This window comes from Nelumbo lutea, chromosome 8, assembly GCF_056320005.1.
Source record: "Nelumbo lutea isolate HS-2025 chromosome 8, American lotus-T2T, whole genome shotgun sequence".
NCBI lineage: Eukaryota > Viridiplantae > Streptophyta > Magnoliopsida > Proteales > Nelumbonaceae > Nelumbo > Nelumbo lutea.
Genome location: NC_142691.1, coordinates 1,348,118 through 1,366,816, shown reverse-complemented (window position 1 = coordinate 1,366,816; position 18,699 = coordinate 1,348,118). Strand labels below are relative to the sequence as shown.

General features: G+C 42.6%; 1 protein-coding gene across 3 annotated transcripts; it reads left to right on the top strand.

Moving 5' to 3' along the window:
- Nucleotides 1–12,795: 12,795 nt before the first annotated feature.
- On the top strand, nucleotides 12,796–18,264 carry LOC148842100 (uncharacterized). 3 transcript variants are annotated; one of them, XR_016103673.1, is made up of 9 exons: nucleotides 12,796–13,164; nucleotides 13,607–13,912; nucleotides 14,325–14,418; nucleotides 15,181–15,299; nucleotides 15,382–15,528; nucleotides 15,778–15,870; nucleotides 15,953–16,041; nucleotides 17,098–17,140; nucleotides 17,569–18,264. XR_016103673.1 is itself a non-coding variant. In XM_088959295.1 (8 exons), exons 2-7 carry the CDS (start codon nucleotides 13,607–13,609, stop codon nucleotides 16,007–16,009), a joined length of 816 nt encoding a protein of 271 aa, XP_088815421.1. In that variant the 5' UTR covers nucleotides 12,796–13,164; the 3' UTR covers nucleotides 16,010–16,041; nucleotides 17,098–17,488. The 3 variants fall into 3 exon arrangements, 2 of the variants coding, with proteins under 2 accessions (XP_088815421.1, XP_088815422.1); XM_088959295.1 differs by lacking the exon at nucleotides 17,569–18,264 and having other exon boundaries at nucleotides 17,098–17,488; XM_088959296.1 differs by lacking the exons at nucleotides 15,382–15,528; nucleotides 17,569–18,264 and having other exon boundaries at nucleotides 13,013–13,164; nucleotides 17,098–17,488.
- The last annotated feature ends 435 nt before the right edge of the window (nucleotides 18,265–18,699 follow it).

The window sequence follows — 18,699 nt, the reverse complement described above, 5'->3', positions numbered from 1 at the left end:
AGCTGCCTCAACCTCAACTTCAGCAGTCGCAGTTCCCGCCCCAGCACCCAGCCTCGCAGCAAGCTAAGTCTCGCCACCAGGATGAACGCCCCTCTGGCCAATGAGAGGCCCCCCAAAACCTCCCAAAAAACCAGGCCTCTCCCTACAGCAGACGAGAGAGATCGGCTACCCCAGTCTTGCCGCGAGCGGACAGGTCAGGAGGACCCCAACTCGACAGGTCTACATCACCTCGGCAGTCGAAGTTTGAAACCCTGCTCCTTGAGAACCGGTTTGAGATACTGGCAACAAACTTCAAACAGGATCCCTTTGTCCGCAGCCATCACCAGCAAACCGGGCTACTTCCTGCACAAACCATTCCGGACAGCACAGAGGTGAGCAGCACGAACGCCGAGCCCACCAAGAAGCAGAGGCGCCTCCGCCGAGCTCACCGATCTGTCACCCGCGATTTTCCCGGGCTCGGGGGCAAAGAAGAGGTAAGCTCGGCCAAAGTCAAAGCTCCCCTCCTCTCAGTTCCATCCCCCTTGTCTTCTGATCTCCTAACAGTCTCAATGCCCAAAGACTTCAAACTCCCCCCTCTTGACAAGTATGACGGGTCGTTTAACCCAAATGATCACGTAGATGCCTTCCAGTCACAGATGCACCTGGTGAGAGCCAGTGAGTCGTGCATGTGTGTGGCCTTCTCCACTACTTTTAGGGGAGCAGCCCGCACGTGGTACCGAAACTTGGCACCTGGATCAATAAGAAGTTGGGCACAGTTCGCACAAGCCTTCACGTCCCACTTCGTCACTGGCAAATGGTGCCCGCAAACTTAAGAAAGCCTCCTCAACATAGTGCAAAGAGAGGGAGAGTCCATCCGGGGCTATATCAAGCGGTTTAACGATGCTTGTATGCAGATACTGTGCTTGGACCCCATTGTACGCCTTGTAGAAGCCAAGAAATGCGTGACACACAAAGAGTTCAAAAGGCACATGGTAGTTTTCACAAAGATCACGACCACAGTACCGAGAGTTGTAAAAACCTCCGCAACGAGATAGAGGAGTTCATCCGTCGCGAATATTTGAGAAACTTTGTACAAAATAATAATAACAATAGTAATAAAATAGGTCGACAAGGGGAGCACGGTAAGGATGCTCCCGAGTCCAGCAGCAGGCCGGCTGAACAACCGTAGAGGCAACCTCCGGAGGAGAGGCCAGTTCGGGGGACCATCCACATGATAATGAGAGGTTCAATTGTTGCAGCAGCTCGAACGTCAGTTCGTGAGGCCACCCGGGAGGAGCAGAACCCTCCAAAGTGGCCAAGGACGAAAGACCCAATTTTCTTCACAGAAGATGATGCGCGAGGGGTCCACTATCCCCACGATGACGCGATCGTAATAAAGCTAAGAATCAACGACTTCGAGGTCAGGCGCGTACTCGTTGACTCAGGCAGCTTCGCCTCAGCCGACATTCTCTTCAAACCTGTGTTCGACCAGCTTCAGTTGCAGAGAAGCGACCTAAAGCCTACAAACACTCCTTTGGTGGGCTTCAGCGGAGAAGAAGTCCGTCCCCTTGGGAAAATAACAGTACTTGTGGAAGTCGATACAAGGCCTTGTGTGGTCAGTTTCAAGCACGACTTCGTGGTGGTCGGGACCCCCTCCCCCTACAATGCCATAATAGGTTGACCAATCACCCATGTCCTACGGGCGGTGGTCTCCACTTACCATTTGGCTATGAAGTTCCCAACAAACTTCGGTGTGGGGGTAGCGTGGGGCGACCAACTCGAGTCCCGCAAGTGTTATATCGCCGCCCTAAAGGGAAAAACCAAGGTGGTCGATGACCTCGAACTAGAGCGGCCCACGAAGCAAGGCGAAGAACGAGTCGCACCCTCGGAAGAAACAGTCACAGTCTCGACGTCAGCGGCAGACCCAGCTCGGACGCTTCCGTCCAGGAGCCCCTACGATCCGAACTGGTAATCTTCTTACTTCAAAATTTAGATATTTTTGCATGGTCCGCGACAGAGATGCCCGGTATAGACCCCAAACTCATAACTCACAAGCTGAATATTGATCCTGTAGTTAGGCCCATTAGATAGAAGAAACGCAACCTAGCCCCAGAGTGGTGGAAAGTGGTCAACGAGGAGGTCGAGAAGCTCCTCGCAGCTGACTTCATAAGATAAGTCCACTATTCGAGCTGGGTAGCCAACCTCATCCTGGTAAAGAAGGCCAATGGCAAGTGGCACATATGTGTCGACTACACCGACCTGAATCGAGCTTACCCAAAAGACTGCTTTCCACTCCCCAAAATTGACCGTTTGGTGGATGCGACCTCAGGGCATGAGTTGCTAAGTTTCTTGGATGCCTATTCAGGTTATAACCAAATCAAGATGGACCCGCGCGGATGAAGAAAAGGCTACCTTCATCACGGAATTCGGCCTGTACTATTACAAGGTTATGCCCTTCGGGTTGAAAAACATAGGGGCAACCTTTCAAAGGCATGTAAATAAATTGTTCGCGCCATTAATTGGCAGAAAAGTAGAATGCTATGTAGACGACATGGTCATTAAAACTAAATTCTCGCATGAATTAATACAAGATTTGCATCCTGTTTTTGAAATTCTACGTAAGCTTAATATGAGACTGAACCCAAACAAGTGTGTATTTGGTGTGACCTCGGGCAAGTTCCAAGGATACATCGTTAACCAGCGCGGCATTGAGGCCAACCCAGATAAGATTAATGCCATTTTAGATATGAGACCACCTAGAAATTGAAGGAGGTTCAAAGGTTGAATGGCCGCATAGCCGCCCTGAGCCACTTCATGTCCAAATCGGCGGACCGTTGTCTGCCATTCTTTAAGGCAATTAAGAGCAAAGAGTTCGAATGGACCCAAGATTACCAGCTCGCGTTCGACGAGCTCAAGAAATACCTCGCTAGTGTGCCAACCTTAACCCGGCCCGAGGAGGGCGATGTTTTAGAACTGTACCTCTCGGCAAGTGACGAAGTGGTCAGTTCGATACTAATAAAGGAAGTAGATCGGGTCCAACAACCCATCTATTATGTTAGTAAAGTATTGAAGGGAGCAGAGACAAGATACCCGGAGATGGAAAAGCTAGCATACGCACTGATAATCACAGCTCGGAAGCTCCACCCGTACTTCCAAGCTCATACTGTTATCATCCTCACCGACAAACCTCTAAGGCAAGTCTTACTTAAGCTCGAGGTCTCTGGTCGGTTGACGAAATGTATCATTGAGCTCAGCGAGTATGACTTCCAGTACAAGCCGCGAACTGCCATTAAGGCTCAAGCCTTAGCAAATTTCATCGTCGAGTAAACATTCAACTCCGAAGTGCCTAGGCCGGTTGAGCACGAGGTCCCCAGTTCGGGTGAGCTCGAAGCTCCCGGGTCGGTTCAGTTCGAACCCCGTGAGGTAGCAGCCAGTGTCGCATCTCTCCTTGCTAGGTCAAGCATGAGCTGGGATGAGGAGCCTTGGATCCTTCATGTAGATGGCTCCTCGAACCAATAGGGTAGAGGTGCCAGAATAGTTCTACACGACCCGCGCGGTACGAAACTGGAATACGCGCTACGATTCGAGTTCGCGACATCTAACAATGAAGCAGAGTACGAGGCGTTGATAGTTGAACTAGCCTTAGCCAGAGAAGTAAAAGCCAAGCACATCGTTATCTGTAGCGACTCTTAGCTCGTGGTCAACCAGGTCACTGGCGCATACGAAGCTCGCGAGCCGACCATGGTCGCCTACTTAGCCAAAGTCAAAGAGGCCTTGCTCAACTTCCAGTCACACTTCATCAGACAAATCCCTAGGTTGGAGAACGCTGAGGCTGATGCCCTGTCCAGGTTAGCCAGCACCAGCGACATCGCCATGAGAACCGTGTACATAAAGGACCTGTCTCGACTTAGCATCCTCAAAGGGGTAGAGGAGGTCGTTCCCATCGTTCAAGAAGAACCAAGTTGGATTGACCCACTTGCGAGCTTCTTGCTGCACAGGACCCTCCCTGCAGATCGCAATGCAGCTAGAAGGGTGCAACGCCAGGCAGCCAATATATGTCATGATAGATGAATGGCTATACCGGAGATCCTACATGCTCCCCTACTTGTGTTGCTTGCGACCTACTGAAGCTGAGCTTGTACTCCGTGATACTCATGAGAGTCTGTGCGGCGGACACCTGGGGGCAGGGCCCTCACCCAGAAGGCACTTTGACAGGGGTACTATTGGCCAACAATAAAGGCAGACGCTATTGAGCTTGTTAAAAAATGCGACAAATGCCAAAAGCACACCAATAATCACCACCAACCTGCCATCGATCTCAAGTACCTCACCAACGCGTGGCTCTTTGCACAGTGGGGCATCGATCTACTCGGGCCATTCCCGCCAGCAACGGGTGGAAGGAAGTTCTTAGTAGTAGCAGTGGACTATTTTACCAAGTGGGTAGAAGTTGAACCCCTCGTGACGATCACAGCCCGAAATGTTCAAAACTTCTTTTGGAAGAACATCGTGTGCCGCTTCGGATTACCTCAGGTATTGATTTCCGACAACAACAAGCAGTTCGAGGATATCAAATTTCAAGACTGGTGCCGAGACATGGGAATCTGACAGAACTTTACTTCAATCGCACACCCTCAAGCAAACGGTCAGGCAGAAGTCACAAATAGGGCCATCCTCCGTGGATTAAAGGCACGGTTGGACCGGGCTAAAGGATTGTGGGCAGATGAACTACCTAGTGTTCTATGGGCATACCGGACCACGGAGAAGACCGCCACAGGAGAAACACCCTTCAATCTCACCTACGGCACCGAAGCAGTGATTCCCACAGAGATCGAAGTGCCTATGCCATGATTAGAGGCATACAGTGATTAGACAAACAAAGACGAGCTACATACCAACCTCGATCTACTTGACGAAGTTCGCGTACATCAGGACAACAGCCTACCAATAGAGAGTAGTTCGGTACTATAACGCCAGGGTCAAGAAGCGGAATCTCCGCGTTGGCGACCTGGTCCTTCGTAAAGTTATAGTACCTGAGCTTGGTGCTTGCAAGCTCAGGTCCAACTAGGAAGGCCCTTACCGAGTGAAACAAATGCTCGAGGAAGGAACATACGAGCTCGAGACCCTTGAAGGGAAACAAGTACCTCGGGCATGGAATATTGTCAACCTAAGGCAATACTATCTGTAGGAATTGAGTAGGCCACAAGCCACTCCAAAGCCTATGGGCCAGAATACCGAGCTAATATGACCTTGGCACAATAGGACCCAGTCGCCTCTATGGCTTGGGCAGACTCCGAAAGTGGGCCACGAGCCACTCCTTCGGCCTAAGGGTTGAAACGCCGAGCTAATGAAGAAACCTCAGCAGCATACAAAACTAAGTTACCCCATCAGCATGAACTAAATACTTGCAGCGCCTGAGGTGCAGGCAGCTCGGGCATGAACCTTACAACAAATAGTCAGCCCTGGCATGCAAAGAGTTGGACCCATTAAGGACAGCAAACGACAACCTACCGCGGGTGCAGACAAGTCGGGCATGTGCTCTACTATGTTCCTCACCCCGGCGTACATGAGGCTACCCCTACTAAACAGTTTGGGGCCCACGATGGCCGTTAAGGAACACCCACTTCGGAAGTTCAGCTCGATAGGTTAACAGCTTGGGGTGAGATAACCATTTCGACAAAAATGAATTGCGCACTTTTAATAAAAGGAAAAAATTTTCTCATTGCAGAAAATTCATTACATAAATTCCATTGAGAATGTCTTAACTACAAGAAAGAAAAGGGGAGAAGATTCAGTTACAAATATAAAGAGCAAACTACTTCGGGAGCTCATCGCCTCTATCAGGGATCTCCTCGGGGATAGTATTTGGACCAACATCCTCAGCTTCATCTTCGATGCCCTCATATTTGGAATCGGGGTCATCTTTTGACTGACGCACGATGTCGTCAGTAATCCGCGAAGTAGTGATGGCGCTCGTGTCCAGATCGGGGTAGAGGTGCCTAATCAGCCACCGACTAAGCTTGAAGCCCGTCATCACGTCGTCAAACCTTGAAGAGTTGACGTAGTCAATGATAGCCTGAGTCTTGGCCTTCTTAGGAGCACCCTCGAAGATTGCAGTCTTCTCTCTTATGTCTTCATGGAGGTACCCCACTTCATGTTCCAGCTTCCCCTTTGCCTCCTTGAGGCCTTGCACTTCAAGCTTCAAGGCATCCCGCTCAGTCTTGAGGCTGTTCACCTCGAGCCCTAAGGCCTCCTGACCGACCTTGAGGCCATTCACCTCGGCCCTCAGCTTGTTTTTGTCTCGGGCTAGCTCCCCCTTATCTACCATTAACACCTTGATGGAGCTCTTCTGAGTCGAGGCATCACTCTCCAGGCGGTGGACCTGACAGCGAGCTGCCCTCAACTCAGTATGGGCTGTGCGAGATGACTTCTCAGCCTCTAGAGCCCGCCTTAGATGCCGATCTGGTTGAAGGGTCAAGATGTGAATGGCGGTGTTCACCTGCAAAAGGGAAACCAGTCAAGAGGGAAATAAAAAAAGGGGGGCAAAAAGAGAAGAAAGACTCACCACCATAGTATGAGTGGCAGCTCGAGCGCCGAGCTGACCAGGAGTGAGTTCGGCCCACTCGCTGACCTCCCCTGGGTATGCAACCAGCTTGCTCTTCTTCAGGCTATACTAGGGGTTCAGGACGGTTTGGCTTCCCTGACCCTCCAAGCTGGAAGCCATCATCTCCACATCACGAGTGAAACTCTCAGAGGCCTCGGCGGCAGCTTTGGCAGGATGAGCCCCGACAGCAGCAGCATTGGCCTCGGCAACGCTTTCACTAGTAGGTCCGGTGGGCTTGGTAGTAGGCACGGTGGCCCTAACGGCAGGTTTCGCTAACACCTCGAGCCCCTTAGGCACGACCCCTTCTTCCAAGTCAACGACAGGCGTGGCTACCACCTCGGGCCCCGAGGCTGAAGTCTACGGAGGTTGGGGCTCGGCTGAAGCTTGCGGGGACTCAACGCATGCCTTCTTGGCTACGCATTTTTTTCTCTTCATCTGGCAGAAGAGCTTCTGGTTGTCTATTCTCTCCGCCTCCATGGGACCTATAGCAAAATACGACATCAGCAACCCAAAGTAAACATATGAACAGAAAGACGAAGTGAAGGAGGACCTACCCGGGCTCAAGCTCGCCTGGGAAGCTTCTCCTCAGAAGTGAAGTCTTTATAATTCAACCCGAGCTGAGCCAGTGGCTGGAGCACATTCTTGGTCTTCCCGTCTAGGATGACACCGGGGTCTTGAACGACTATCCTCCAATCGGTGGGGAAGGGCCACCCCGTATTGCTCCGGACTACGAAGTAGTCCCGCTTCCAAGCTGGGACTTTGCTCAAGAGCTTGTGCATGAGTTTGAAACCCGGGCGGGGGGACAGGTAGTAGGATCGCTTGTGCCCGAGGAGAGCGCCCGAAGTGCTCTTCTTTATGGCCAAAATTGTGTTGAGAACATCTAAATCTATGGAGAGGGAACAGTTAAAGCAAAGAGAGATGGACCCCACCACATTCCGTATGGAGTTTGGGTGGAGTTGGTCTAGGGTGATGTTAAAATGTATCAACACCTCAATGATCAAAGGGTGAAGAGGAAGTCGGAGCCCGGTTATCAGTTGCTCCTTGAAAATCACGATCTTGTTAGGACCGTGCTCTCATGGGAAGTTGCTGGTGGGAAGGCTATATGAGTATTCCTTAGGGAGGTGGAACCTTTGTATGAGGTTCTGAAGCCTCTCCGAAGTCATTATGGAAGGGCCGAACTGATCTGGCTCCCGACCTCGATGGGAGGTGGACGCCAGATGACCTGAAGCCACCCGTACTTCGGATGGTTGAACAATAGAGGAGCCACCCCGAGCTGAGGTACCCACCTCGGGCTCGTCAATAAGGCTGTCTACACTAGACGACATAGCGAACTAAAGGGAAGAAACAATTGAAAAGGGGAAGGAAGATCGGGAGGACTCACCAAAAGAAACGCAACCGAATTGGGAGAACAGGACGAACTGGAAGACCCGAGCTAAGAGACCTCTAATGCGAGCTCAAACACTAACAACGAGAGCTTTGTGGTGAAGAAAATGGCCAAGGGTCCCCCTATTTATAGCCACAGCTACGAGTTCCTCGAGGCAAAAACGGTTTAGCGCGCTTTTGACGTCCACGAAGTTCGAATTACGTGAGATCCGCGCGTAATCCATACGCAACTCGAGTCTTTTTTTATCAAACCGGGCGCTAGACCGGTCCAGCTGGACGGAGCGCGCGACAAAGCAGCATGAAGACCAACGCCAAATCCACCCGGCGTGTCATGACCTCCCCGCGCTGGGTCATCGCCGCTAGCGCAGGGAGTGGGGGGCAATTGATGGGGGGTGATTTGGCCCGACCTCGTAGTACGGGTACACATGGGCGTGACCTTGCTCAAACAGTGACTCAGCATGACAGCGCAACGGACGTGACCACAACTCGGAGGGAAGGTCCCACCGAGTTCAGCTCAGCAACTGGGCGAATAAACCACTCGCCGGAAGCTGCTCACTCGCACCTCCTCTCCGAGGTTAAGGCACTTCGGGGCACCCCGAGTTCGGGGCTTCTGACCTCTCTTTAGGCCCGAACTCCTCCCAATGGACCTCGGGCCACTCCCAGATAGGAACACGCCGATCCATCTCTGGACACCCCTAGGCATAGACACATCGGGTTAGCCAACTTGGCATAACTTGCTACAGGCAGCTCGTCACTCAAGAGACAGCCCGGCTCAGGGTAATTCGTAGAAGAGTAGCTCGGCATACCGCAGGAAGGCTTTCTGCTCGACCGTTGTACCCGACAAATCAGTGGACAGCAAACATGTCCCTTGTCAGATAGCGTCGCGCCTGTCACCTTTAGAAAGGTATCTCGCACCTGACAGGCACGTAGCCTGTAATGATGGCCCCGCGTGTGCCACCTCAGCCTTGCCAATAATGGTTGTGGCAGACTGACAATGGCGGTTATACCTGCCCTGTCAGAAGCAGAGGACTTGAAGCAACGGAATTCAGTTATAAGGGGCTTATTCTCAAGGAACAAGGTATCTTTGAATCACCTGCGCAATCTTCACTCTTAGCCTTCGTTTTCCCTTTGCTTATTGCACGAAATACTGACTTAATCATCGGAGTGTTCCTGCCGGGCAAACCCCCGGGAGTTCTTCTTCTTCCCTCTCGTTCCAAGTACCTCTCAGGAGCCACGCGAGTGACAGATAGGAGTGATCGGATTACGCTACATCAATGAGCATTGTCTTCGGAGGATCTAATAACAATGATTGGTAATGGTGCGGATTTGTGAGAGCCGCTGGAATCCATGCCATCGTTCTTGTCCCCATGGATACCGGGGTTAAGTGAGACTGTGAGATCCATTCCCGATAATTTGGAGGTATTGTAAGTGATAAAGTTCATGTTCTCAACGTCTGCATTCATTGTTTTAAAAGGCTCTTGAGGCGAGGCTACGAAAAAAGGCCTCACCTTTATAGCCTTCCCCACCAGCAATGCTTAGGCATTGAGTTGTTTGAGACTTACTTCGTCCAAAGGCGTAGGCCTTAACCATGCTTTATTTTGTATATGTATTTAAGACAGTATGAAGGTTTACATTAGGGTCAAATATATATTTAAGACAATAAAAACCTTGTTTTGTATATATTGGTGTAATGAACAAAGAAATAAACATAGAAATAACAAAAACTTGTATATAAAATGTGTAAGAAAATAGTTTGTTTTATTGTTCATGCTTTATTTTTATCTTTTTGCCTATTTATCTCATATTTGATAATCCATTTCTATGTTTATTTGCCTATTTATCTCACATGCATTGTAAATGGGTTACTCACCGCTAATGCATACTAGATTCCATACCTCTATTCCCATAAACCAAACGGGGCCTTACATTTTCAGGGCAATTCGGTAGTAACCACACTGGTATTAAATGTAAAGAAAGATAATGGTGTCATTGCATTGGGTTTTGGTTCAAGGGCAATAACAAATGAATTCCTAAACCTTTTTGGTCAGGATCTAAACCCAATTCACTCTTAATTCAGTGAAAAGCCTATTGTTACGAGGGTGGAGGAGAGGCCTTGGGAAACCTACGCAAATGGGAATCCTTTTCAAAACAGCCGAAAATGGTCTTCATGGTGTTAAACAAGAGGCAACTGTCAAAGTTTTTAGTTCTCAAAATACAGGAAACAATCATTGAAAGCTTGGCAACACAATTTTGATGATTAATAACGATGTTGATCCTACCCATTGAACATTGTGTCACTGTAAGCAAGGCATTCAAAGCTTCAAATAACTGGTAATCTATACGGTCTATAAAAAGTAGGAATAGATATGGTTGGCTTTTGTAATTTTCACTAGACTAGAATATCCCATCTCTAAGGTTTGAATCAGAGAATCAGCAATGGTAAATATGTAATTTTGTTTTCTCATTGAATGTTTATCAGGAAATAACTCCCATTTCTCATTTAATGTTTATTACAAAAAAGACACAAAACTCAATTCATTTTGTTCATATTTGTAAAACAAGTCAATGACAAAAATGTTATTAATTGGTTTATACATAGAAAACAATATAAATTTCATGAACAACAAAAAAGAAGAGATTTTAAAGTTGCAATTTTATCTTTGAGAAATTGATATGAGGGGGAAATTTGGAAAATACATCAATTCCAACAAAGAGATTATAAGGGATTGGGGTAGTGAATGATATGAATAAAAAAATTGGAAAATAAATATTTTGGTCAAAAAGTAAATATATGGATATTTCGGACATTTTTGTGCTTTTTGGTAGAATATCATAGCAGATGGTCTATTTGCAATTGTGTTAAAAAGTTCATGGGAGGTGCTTGCATTTACCAAACTTTAGGAGGGGTCAACAATGATAAAAAATTTGATGGGAGGTTTTAACAATTTACCCTTTATTTATTTAAATAAAAAAACTGAAAGTACATCATATCTTTTCAATAGCCAATTTTGGGCCACATTAGTCACCATAAAGAGATTTCTAACTTGCAAATTGATGGGCAATTTATTTTTAAAACTATTTTCTTGTTTTTTTTAATATTTGTAACCTATTTTCATTGGCTTAATGCTTGATCATTAAGGTAAGATGGCTTCTATTATTTATTCCTACCATATGGTGGGTTAATTTTTAATTTTCGTTACCTTAAAACCTACATACATAGTTGAATGGCAAGATATCTACTATAGTAAGTAATACTTTTTTTTTTATTTTTTTTTTATGTTCATTGTAAGGTTTTCAATTGTTGAAGGAGCTAAAGTTGGATTTATTATATAAAAGTTAATTATCGCAAAGGCAACGATAATTAAAACAAAAAGAAGGTAATGATAAAATTTATAATTGTATTCTTTTATTAATTAACCATAATAAATAAGAATAGTAAGAATTCTATTAATTCTCGTTACATTTGCAATAATTTTATTTGGACATATCATTTTTATAGATGTAGAAATATAAAAATTGTAAAAAAATAAAAATATATTATATGCTATCATCGTCACATGTAACATACATACACAAGTGCCAATAACTAATAAGGCATTTGAAGCAACAGGGTCTCACCCGAGCAATCGAACTATCGATCGTTGATCCAATTAATGGTTTTGGCTATTTTTATTTTTTATTTTTTTAATTTCAAACCACAACCAGTTGCCAAAACGGTTCCCTATCCAATTATAGTTCGATTTTTAAAACCTCGCTTCTCTCTTATTCATTTTCTTCCCTTTGTTTCTCTTCCCTCTTCTTCCTCCATTATTCTCTCTTTTTCCTTCCTCCCTTTGCTGCCACTATTAATATTGTCCACAAGCTGTCCACTTTTTTTCTATCTTTTATTTTTCTTCATTCTTCTTCTTCTTCCAAATCTGTACTCCCATCATGACATTAACCCAACAAAGCCGTCCAACTGTGACTACTTCTTCCCACTTCTTTATTCTTCTTATTCTTTTAATAAGGGTAAAACTGAAAATTTTGATTAATTTCAAATTCAACTTCTAATTAAACCAAACAGCAAAGAGTGTAAATCCAATTCCAATTATCGTTTCAATCAAACAGGCGTGGGAAATATGCCATTTCCATTCCAACAAAATGGTGTTCATTTGCCCATGACAAATTCGAACTGAGTATTAGGAACATCTCTTAATGAGAAGCACGAGAGATATTCATAATGCACGTTGAGACGTGCATATAAGTAGAGGTGTCAATGGTATTTGAAAATCCAATTTCAAATTTGAGATTCGATATAATTGAATCAAATTTAGATAATTAGAATATCTAACCGATCAAGTTCGGATGTCTTATTCATACTGAATAACTAATCGGATTGAATTTGGATATGACTTGATTCGATTTGATAAATATCTAAATTTGATTGATTATTTAATTCTTATATATAATATATAAGATTTTTAAATATTTTGTATATAACAAGTAAATTATATAAATAATTTATATATTTATATACTTTATATAAATAAAATATTTATTTTATATATTTATTAATTAACCAAAAGAATTAATTAGACGAATTCGAATTGAATATTCAAATTCAAATATTAATTTTCAATATCTATCAAATATCATATTCGAATTCGGATTTGCATGACGCGATTCGAATTCGATCCGTTTACACATTAGCGCGGCGTTGATATGATCTCACATTAGACCAACACCCGGTCACCTACCTAACAGTCCTGCGGAGAGAATCGAAAGAGAGAGTGATGGATCTGATTAGCTGACTGCTTGTTTAAAAGGCAAAGCATAAGTACATGCTTCGCTTTTTTCCCGGTGAATAGGAAAATTAGCGGTATTGATGAAATCCATAAATTAATCTGGACGGCAAGGAGATTATTTTTAATCGGGTCATATTCTAACCGTGTGATCAGAATGCTTTTTATTTTGTTTAGGCGGTATAGATCAATTAGAACCATTGAAGGATTTTGGTAATGTATAGGCATCGATACATGTTATCACTATTCATCCGGCTCGTTGTTCCTTGGGGCGGTATAGATCAATTAGACCTATCAGAATTCTTCTTCTTTTTCTGTTGGTGTATCTCAGACATTCAAAAACAAGACATGCTAATGGGAACCTCGGTCATTTGGGATCTGTGAAAGTTTCCACTGAGAATAGGATCGATCGAGTAACAGGTACTTCCTTGATCATTCTTCAAAACCGAACCCTCTGCAAACGTTTGAAATTTTGTATCTTCTGAATTGTTGAATCAACAATTCCATTAGTTATCTTAGAGCTATTTTAGGGTTTTGTTGGTCCTCTTATTAGTTATTATGACGGAAGTGGCTAAATCATTTTAGGTTTGTGAGGAGAATTCGATTTGCTTTTCTTGTTTTGTTTATAATTAACTAGTATAATGGTTTAAACATCAATTGCTGCTTAAAACTTCGAGTGACAGAATATACAGTGTTGGGAAAGACAGCGATGAGAAAACCTAATTGCTTTGTTGGTTTATACTTTTATACTGTTCTATTCCATTCTTCTCACTGATGCTCATATAGTTACTTTGTTAACGTAGTCTGTAATTTGTTAGTTCCTTTTTCTGGTAATTGTATATGCATTGATTCTATGTTCCAGATGGGATCCGGAGATGGGGTTGTAGAAATTGATTTCTTGGAGAGACGACTACTGTCAGATACGGACTCTAATGAAGACAATGAAGGTGAAGATGGTACAATTTTATACACGGCATCGTTTCAGGAAATGGAGGAAAATTATGTGAAGTACCAAACCGCTCAATGGGTTCTTTACTCATTACTTCTGATTTTGGCTTGGGGAATTGGGTTGTTCATGTTACTTTATCTCCCCATGAGGAGATATGTACTCCGTAAGGACATCCAGTCAAGAAAGCTGTGTGTTACCGCAAATGCCATAGTGTACAAGGTAATTTACCCCCAGGTTTTAAAGTTTCATGTGTTTTGGTATTGATGGACATTCGGTTAAGTCACGCAAAAGTGTATAGTCTACAGTGTCAATTGATAACTTGCCATAAATTTTCCATATGTTATTTTGGTTGAAGTTGCAAAGTGGTTCACAAGACCATCCCATAAAATTCCATATTTTATTTTGCCATAATTCCATATATTATTATTATTTTTTTTTTGCTTTTTCTTGAACACTTTAAAACTTAAAACTAAAACAGTAAAATTGGTGAAGACAAAGATACGAACTAGAATTTTTTTCTATAGATATATCTTTGTAAATTAGGAAATTAACTAATGCTTTCACTTACTTTCTAAAATATGTCATTTACATAGTGTCTCTGCTTAGCCAACTCTCACTTGTTGGGCCTCAGGTTACAAGACCAGTACCTTTCCCATGTTTCGGAGTGCTGAAGAAAGAGAAGCATGTTCTTCTGCCTTCAGTTGCTGATATTGTCGTTGAACAAGGTAAAAGCAAACTTGTGGACGCATTATAAGCATATACTCTCTACGACCTGAATACTATAGATTCTTAAGTTATATTCACTTCTTTTTTGTGCTTGGGTGGATGATTGGCTGGGGGATGGGGTTATTACAAACCACCTACCTATTAATAAAACTTGATATATGGACGATGACTTGATTAGATTGGATCTTTTACAAAACAACAGGTTTCCTGTAGTACATGCTAAAGTCATTCTGAACATTTTTGCTTTGAACACTTAAAGCTGAACTGGTTTTACTTTGCATATACAGACTTTGTGCTACACCTTGGATTCAACACGACTGACCTGTTATGTTTGTTATCCCACATCCAAGCTTCATAAATGTCTGTGGACCATATACAATGTATGTTTATTCCATATGTTCAAAGGCATTTTCTGCATGCATGTATTCATAGACTTTCTTGTTCTCAAAAAAGGGGGAAATCATAAAAACTTATTTGCTGATAGCAGGTACTCTTTACATATTTACAACTTATAAGATGATCTTGGTACATACATGAAAAAGTTACACCTCTTATATTTACTTCTTGCATCCATGTTAAGTAGATGTCTTACTCTCCTTCTATTGCATATTAATTATGCAAGGAAAATATTTAATGTTGTTATTTCTGCTTCAAAGATACCATGTTTTTGGTCTATGTTCCAGTACTCTTTTTCGGTTTCTTGACTTACTAGATGACTCAACATTATTGCAAACATTTAAAAAAAGTTCCATTATAATCAGGATATTTGCAGTCCCTGTTTGGTGTTTATTCTGTTAGAATTGAGAACGTTGGTGTAAGAAGGCCACCAAGTGATGATGTTCAAATTCAAGGCATCACAAATCCTAGAGCTTTCAGAAAGGTACAACCAATTAGCAGTCTTTCTGGGTGATTCTTGTTTTATCAGGTATTAATTAATTTATGTCCACTCATCCACTGCCTAGGCTGTCCTAACACGTCTTTCAAATATGAGGAGTGAAACTTTCTCTAGGCAACTTTCTGTAAATGAAGATCTTCCAAATTTTGGGATAGGTTATTCCACTGCAGCTAGGATACGGCAAAATATTGGTATAGGTGTCACATCAAATCCGGTATTGGTGCTTTCTCTTAAATTATTTTATTCTTTTTTCTTATAAATAATTGTATTTTCTTTACAATGCATCATACCATCTCAACAAAAAGGAATTGTTTTTGCCAACTCTAGGGCTGAGTCTGTTTGAGAAGGAAATTCCATAACTTGATCAATTATCATCTTATCGAGATATTTCATTTAACCTTTCTCAGAATCCTGTTTTTTTCTGGAATATGTTATTTTATTAATTATTTCGTGTTAATTGCAGATGTTCCCATCAAAATCTCTCAGGCATGAGTTGTTTCCTCAATCAGGGGAACTGATATTGCAAAAATTGGAGGAGGTTGAAAGTTCTGTGAAGGTAGAAAACTTGCAAAGTTTGTTAGATATTTATGTTATACCTCAAAACATAATACTTATGGCTCATATCCATAATGCTATAGAGAGTTCAAACCCTAATTGAGGAGCAACACTGTCAAACTTCTGAAGTTGACGATTAAAAATGTAGAAGGAAAACATGCTACAAACTCAGGTTTGAACTGATCAGCTTTATCTTCATGGTTTTTGCTTTTACAAGTTATTTCATTCTTGGATGGGATAATGTGAATGCTGCTACCTGAATATTTTGTTGCAATTTGATGATTTGTTATCCCATGTAAACTGGAGATTCCAGAAACTAAAAATGTGCACATTATAGTGGGGGAAGAGTTCAAAATGCACCATAATATAGAAAATTCTTTTTTCTCCTGTCCACTCTATAAAGTATAAACATTTCAGGACTCACAGATTTCTCAGTAACACTCCAGCAAAGTCAAGTCTTTTTACGAAGGGCAGATTTCACAATACTTTAACTTCCTGCCTATCCAGTTAGCATGCCACAACTACATTGCAATCAATTTCCAACTCAGATTATCAATGCATTATCCATACTTCCCAAGTTCCATGTACCTGATGATTCTAATTCTCCAACTAATTAAGCAATTGCAGTCAAGAGCAATCTCTTGGGTTGTTCTATAAATGTTCATTAGGAGGCTATGGTGGTGTTCGAAATGTAGGTTGTTGATTTTAAGCATGGTACTTTTGAAAAAACTGGGCTTTCAAAAAAGAGTTTCCTTGAGAGATAGGATGATGGTAGTGTTGAGCAACTCCTAATTTTGCACAATTATCGATCCCAATTTCCGACCCTACACCCTATAAAGCAAACCATGATTCTGTTTTTAGAAGTTACTTTTTCTAATATTGAGAATCATGTTTTTTTTTTCCTTGGGGGTTTTTATGGTCATAGATCTGGATATATAGGTATGGAAGCAACTTTTCCTTCTCTTTTCAAAACCACATCAAAACAGAATAAACCTGCCAGTCACCTGCCACTCTAACACCCCCTATTTAAGAGCTAAAGAGGGCATTTGTAGATTGCCTTGCGTCCTGATTTCCATGGCTTTATTACTATTCTTAATTTCTTACTATCATCCATGCAGAGGTTATTTTGTGCAGGCTATTTCTCCCTAGGTTAGTGAAGTGATATTTGTTATTGAGCTGAAAACAAAAAAACTTATGAATGTAATAGAAGACTATATGTTGGATGCAGGAGTTGAAGTGAGGGACATAAAGTTACATCGTTTATCGCTCCAGTAAGTGCATTTTGATGTACACAATGAAGACCCTTATTTAAATGCTTAGAAAGTTATGGTCTTTGTACTAAAATCTTGCTCAATTGAAATTTTAGTCAGTCATTGTTGTTCATCTACACGCTTTTACAAAGCTTCTATCAGAGATTTAGGGTTTTCCTTGGTCAAGATGTATTTCATATTTACATTGCCTTTTAATATAGGTAACTTGCCTGTGTATCCATATTGCATTCCTTTTTCCGTTTTTTTGTTTTTTCTATGTATTTTTGGATATTGTTCTCCTACAATTCTTTTATTTATGTTGTAATCTTCAACTTTTTATGAACGAGAATTTTACTTGTTCTAGTAAAACTGTGAAAAGTAACAGACATGAACGACGGAAGTTAATTTTCGTTCTGTTTTTTTTTTCATGCAACGTACATCTATACCAGGGTATGGAACTACGGATGTATCATGTACTGAACCCGAACGAGATCCTGGCTCTTCTGGGAAAAGAAATTATGTCTTCCATTTCGATAAAAACGTGGTAATTTCATTCAATGGCCTCAATCCAAGGGCCCTATGGGTGCAATTTAATAAAGTATAAACAGTGGCATGGAAGAGAGGCACGCCATTCTGTAGGCCCAGCTGCATGGTTAGTCACTTAGTCTATAGAAAGGAGCAACCAGGACACATCCTTTTTCCTTTGGTGGGTGGTGACATCCCTGAATATCTACTATTATTACATCAGGGTATGCTTCATTTCACTTGCATTTCCTTTTTCATTTGTACTGTCCACATCTGTCAGCTTGGATAGTACAGGAGATCAAGATCTTTTCCTTTTGGTAAAGGATGAAATATTCAAGTTCAAAGGCGAGAATTAGACCCAGAATCATGGTGTGAGGTTTTGTAGGAAAACAATCTAAGAATGTTTCTTTTGAGTTGTGAGCAAGCTCGTTTCTTATACGTGGACTATAATGTCAATGTAACTGTGTCAACGCTGCTGGGTCTTGACTTTTGAGATCATCCACTGGAGAGAGTTTAAGTTGGCGCCTTTGGCGGATTGTTGCATTGGGAATTTGCTATTTTGAACAGAAGATTAACAGTCTGAATGTATGTGGAATGCCAGAATTTAGCCAGAGACCTAAGTGCAGCAGCGTACATCTCTGATAACATTCCTAACTCCTAAGCAAGAGCACATCATCGACTAAAAGCCTGCTAATATGTCTGGATCTCTTACCAGTACGCATCTCCTACTCTTTGTGCTTACTTGTACACTAACCAATGACAAGTCATAGTTAGACTAAAAAAGTGAGATCTTCCGGTATCATGACCACCTATTCTGACTTCTGAGAGTTTGATCAACCAAAACCAACCTTTGGCTAGTGTACAAGTTAGCATAAAGCGTTAAGTTTAGGAGATCCGAATTCATCTTACACATGTCAAAATTCATCTCTTACACTTGGAATGATTATGGTCTTTCACATTTTTCCTCTGTATACAAGTTGACAAGTGTTGATGATATGAAAAATGTCAATGACATTACCGAACCAAAGCTTGGATGCAGAACCGTTTTCAGGGTA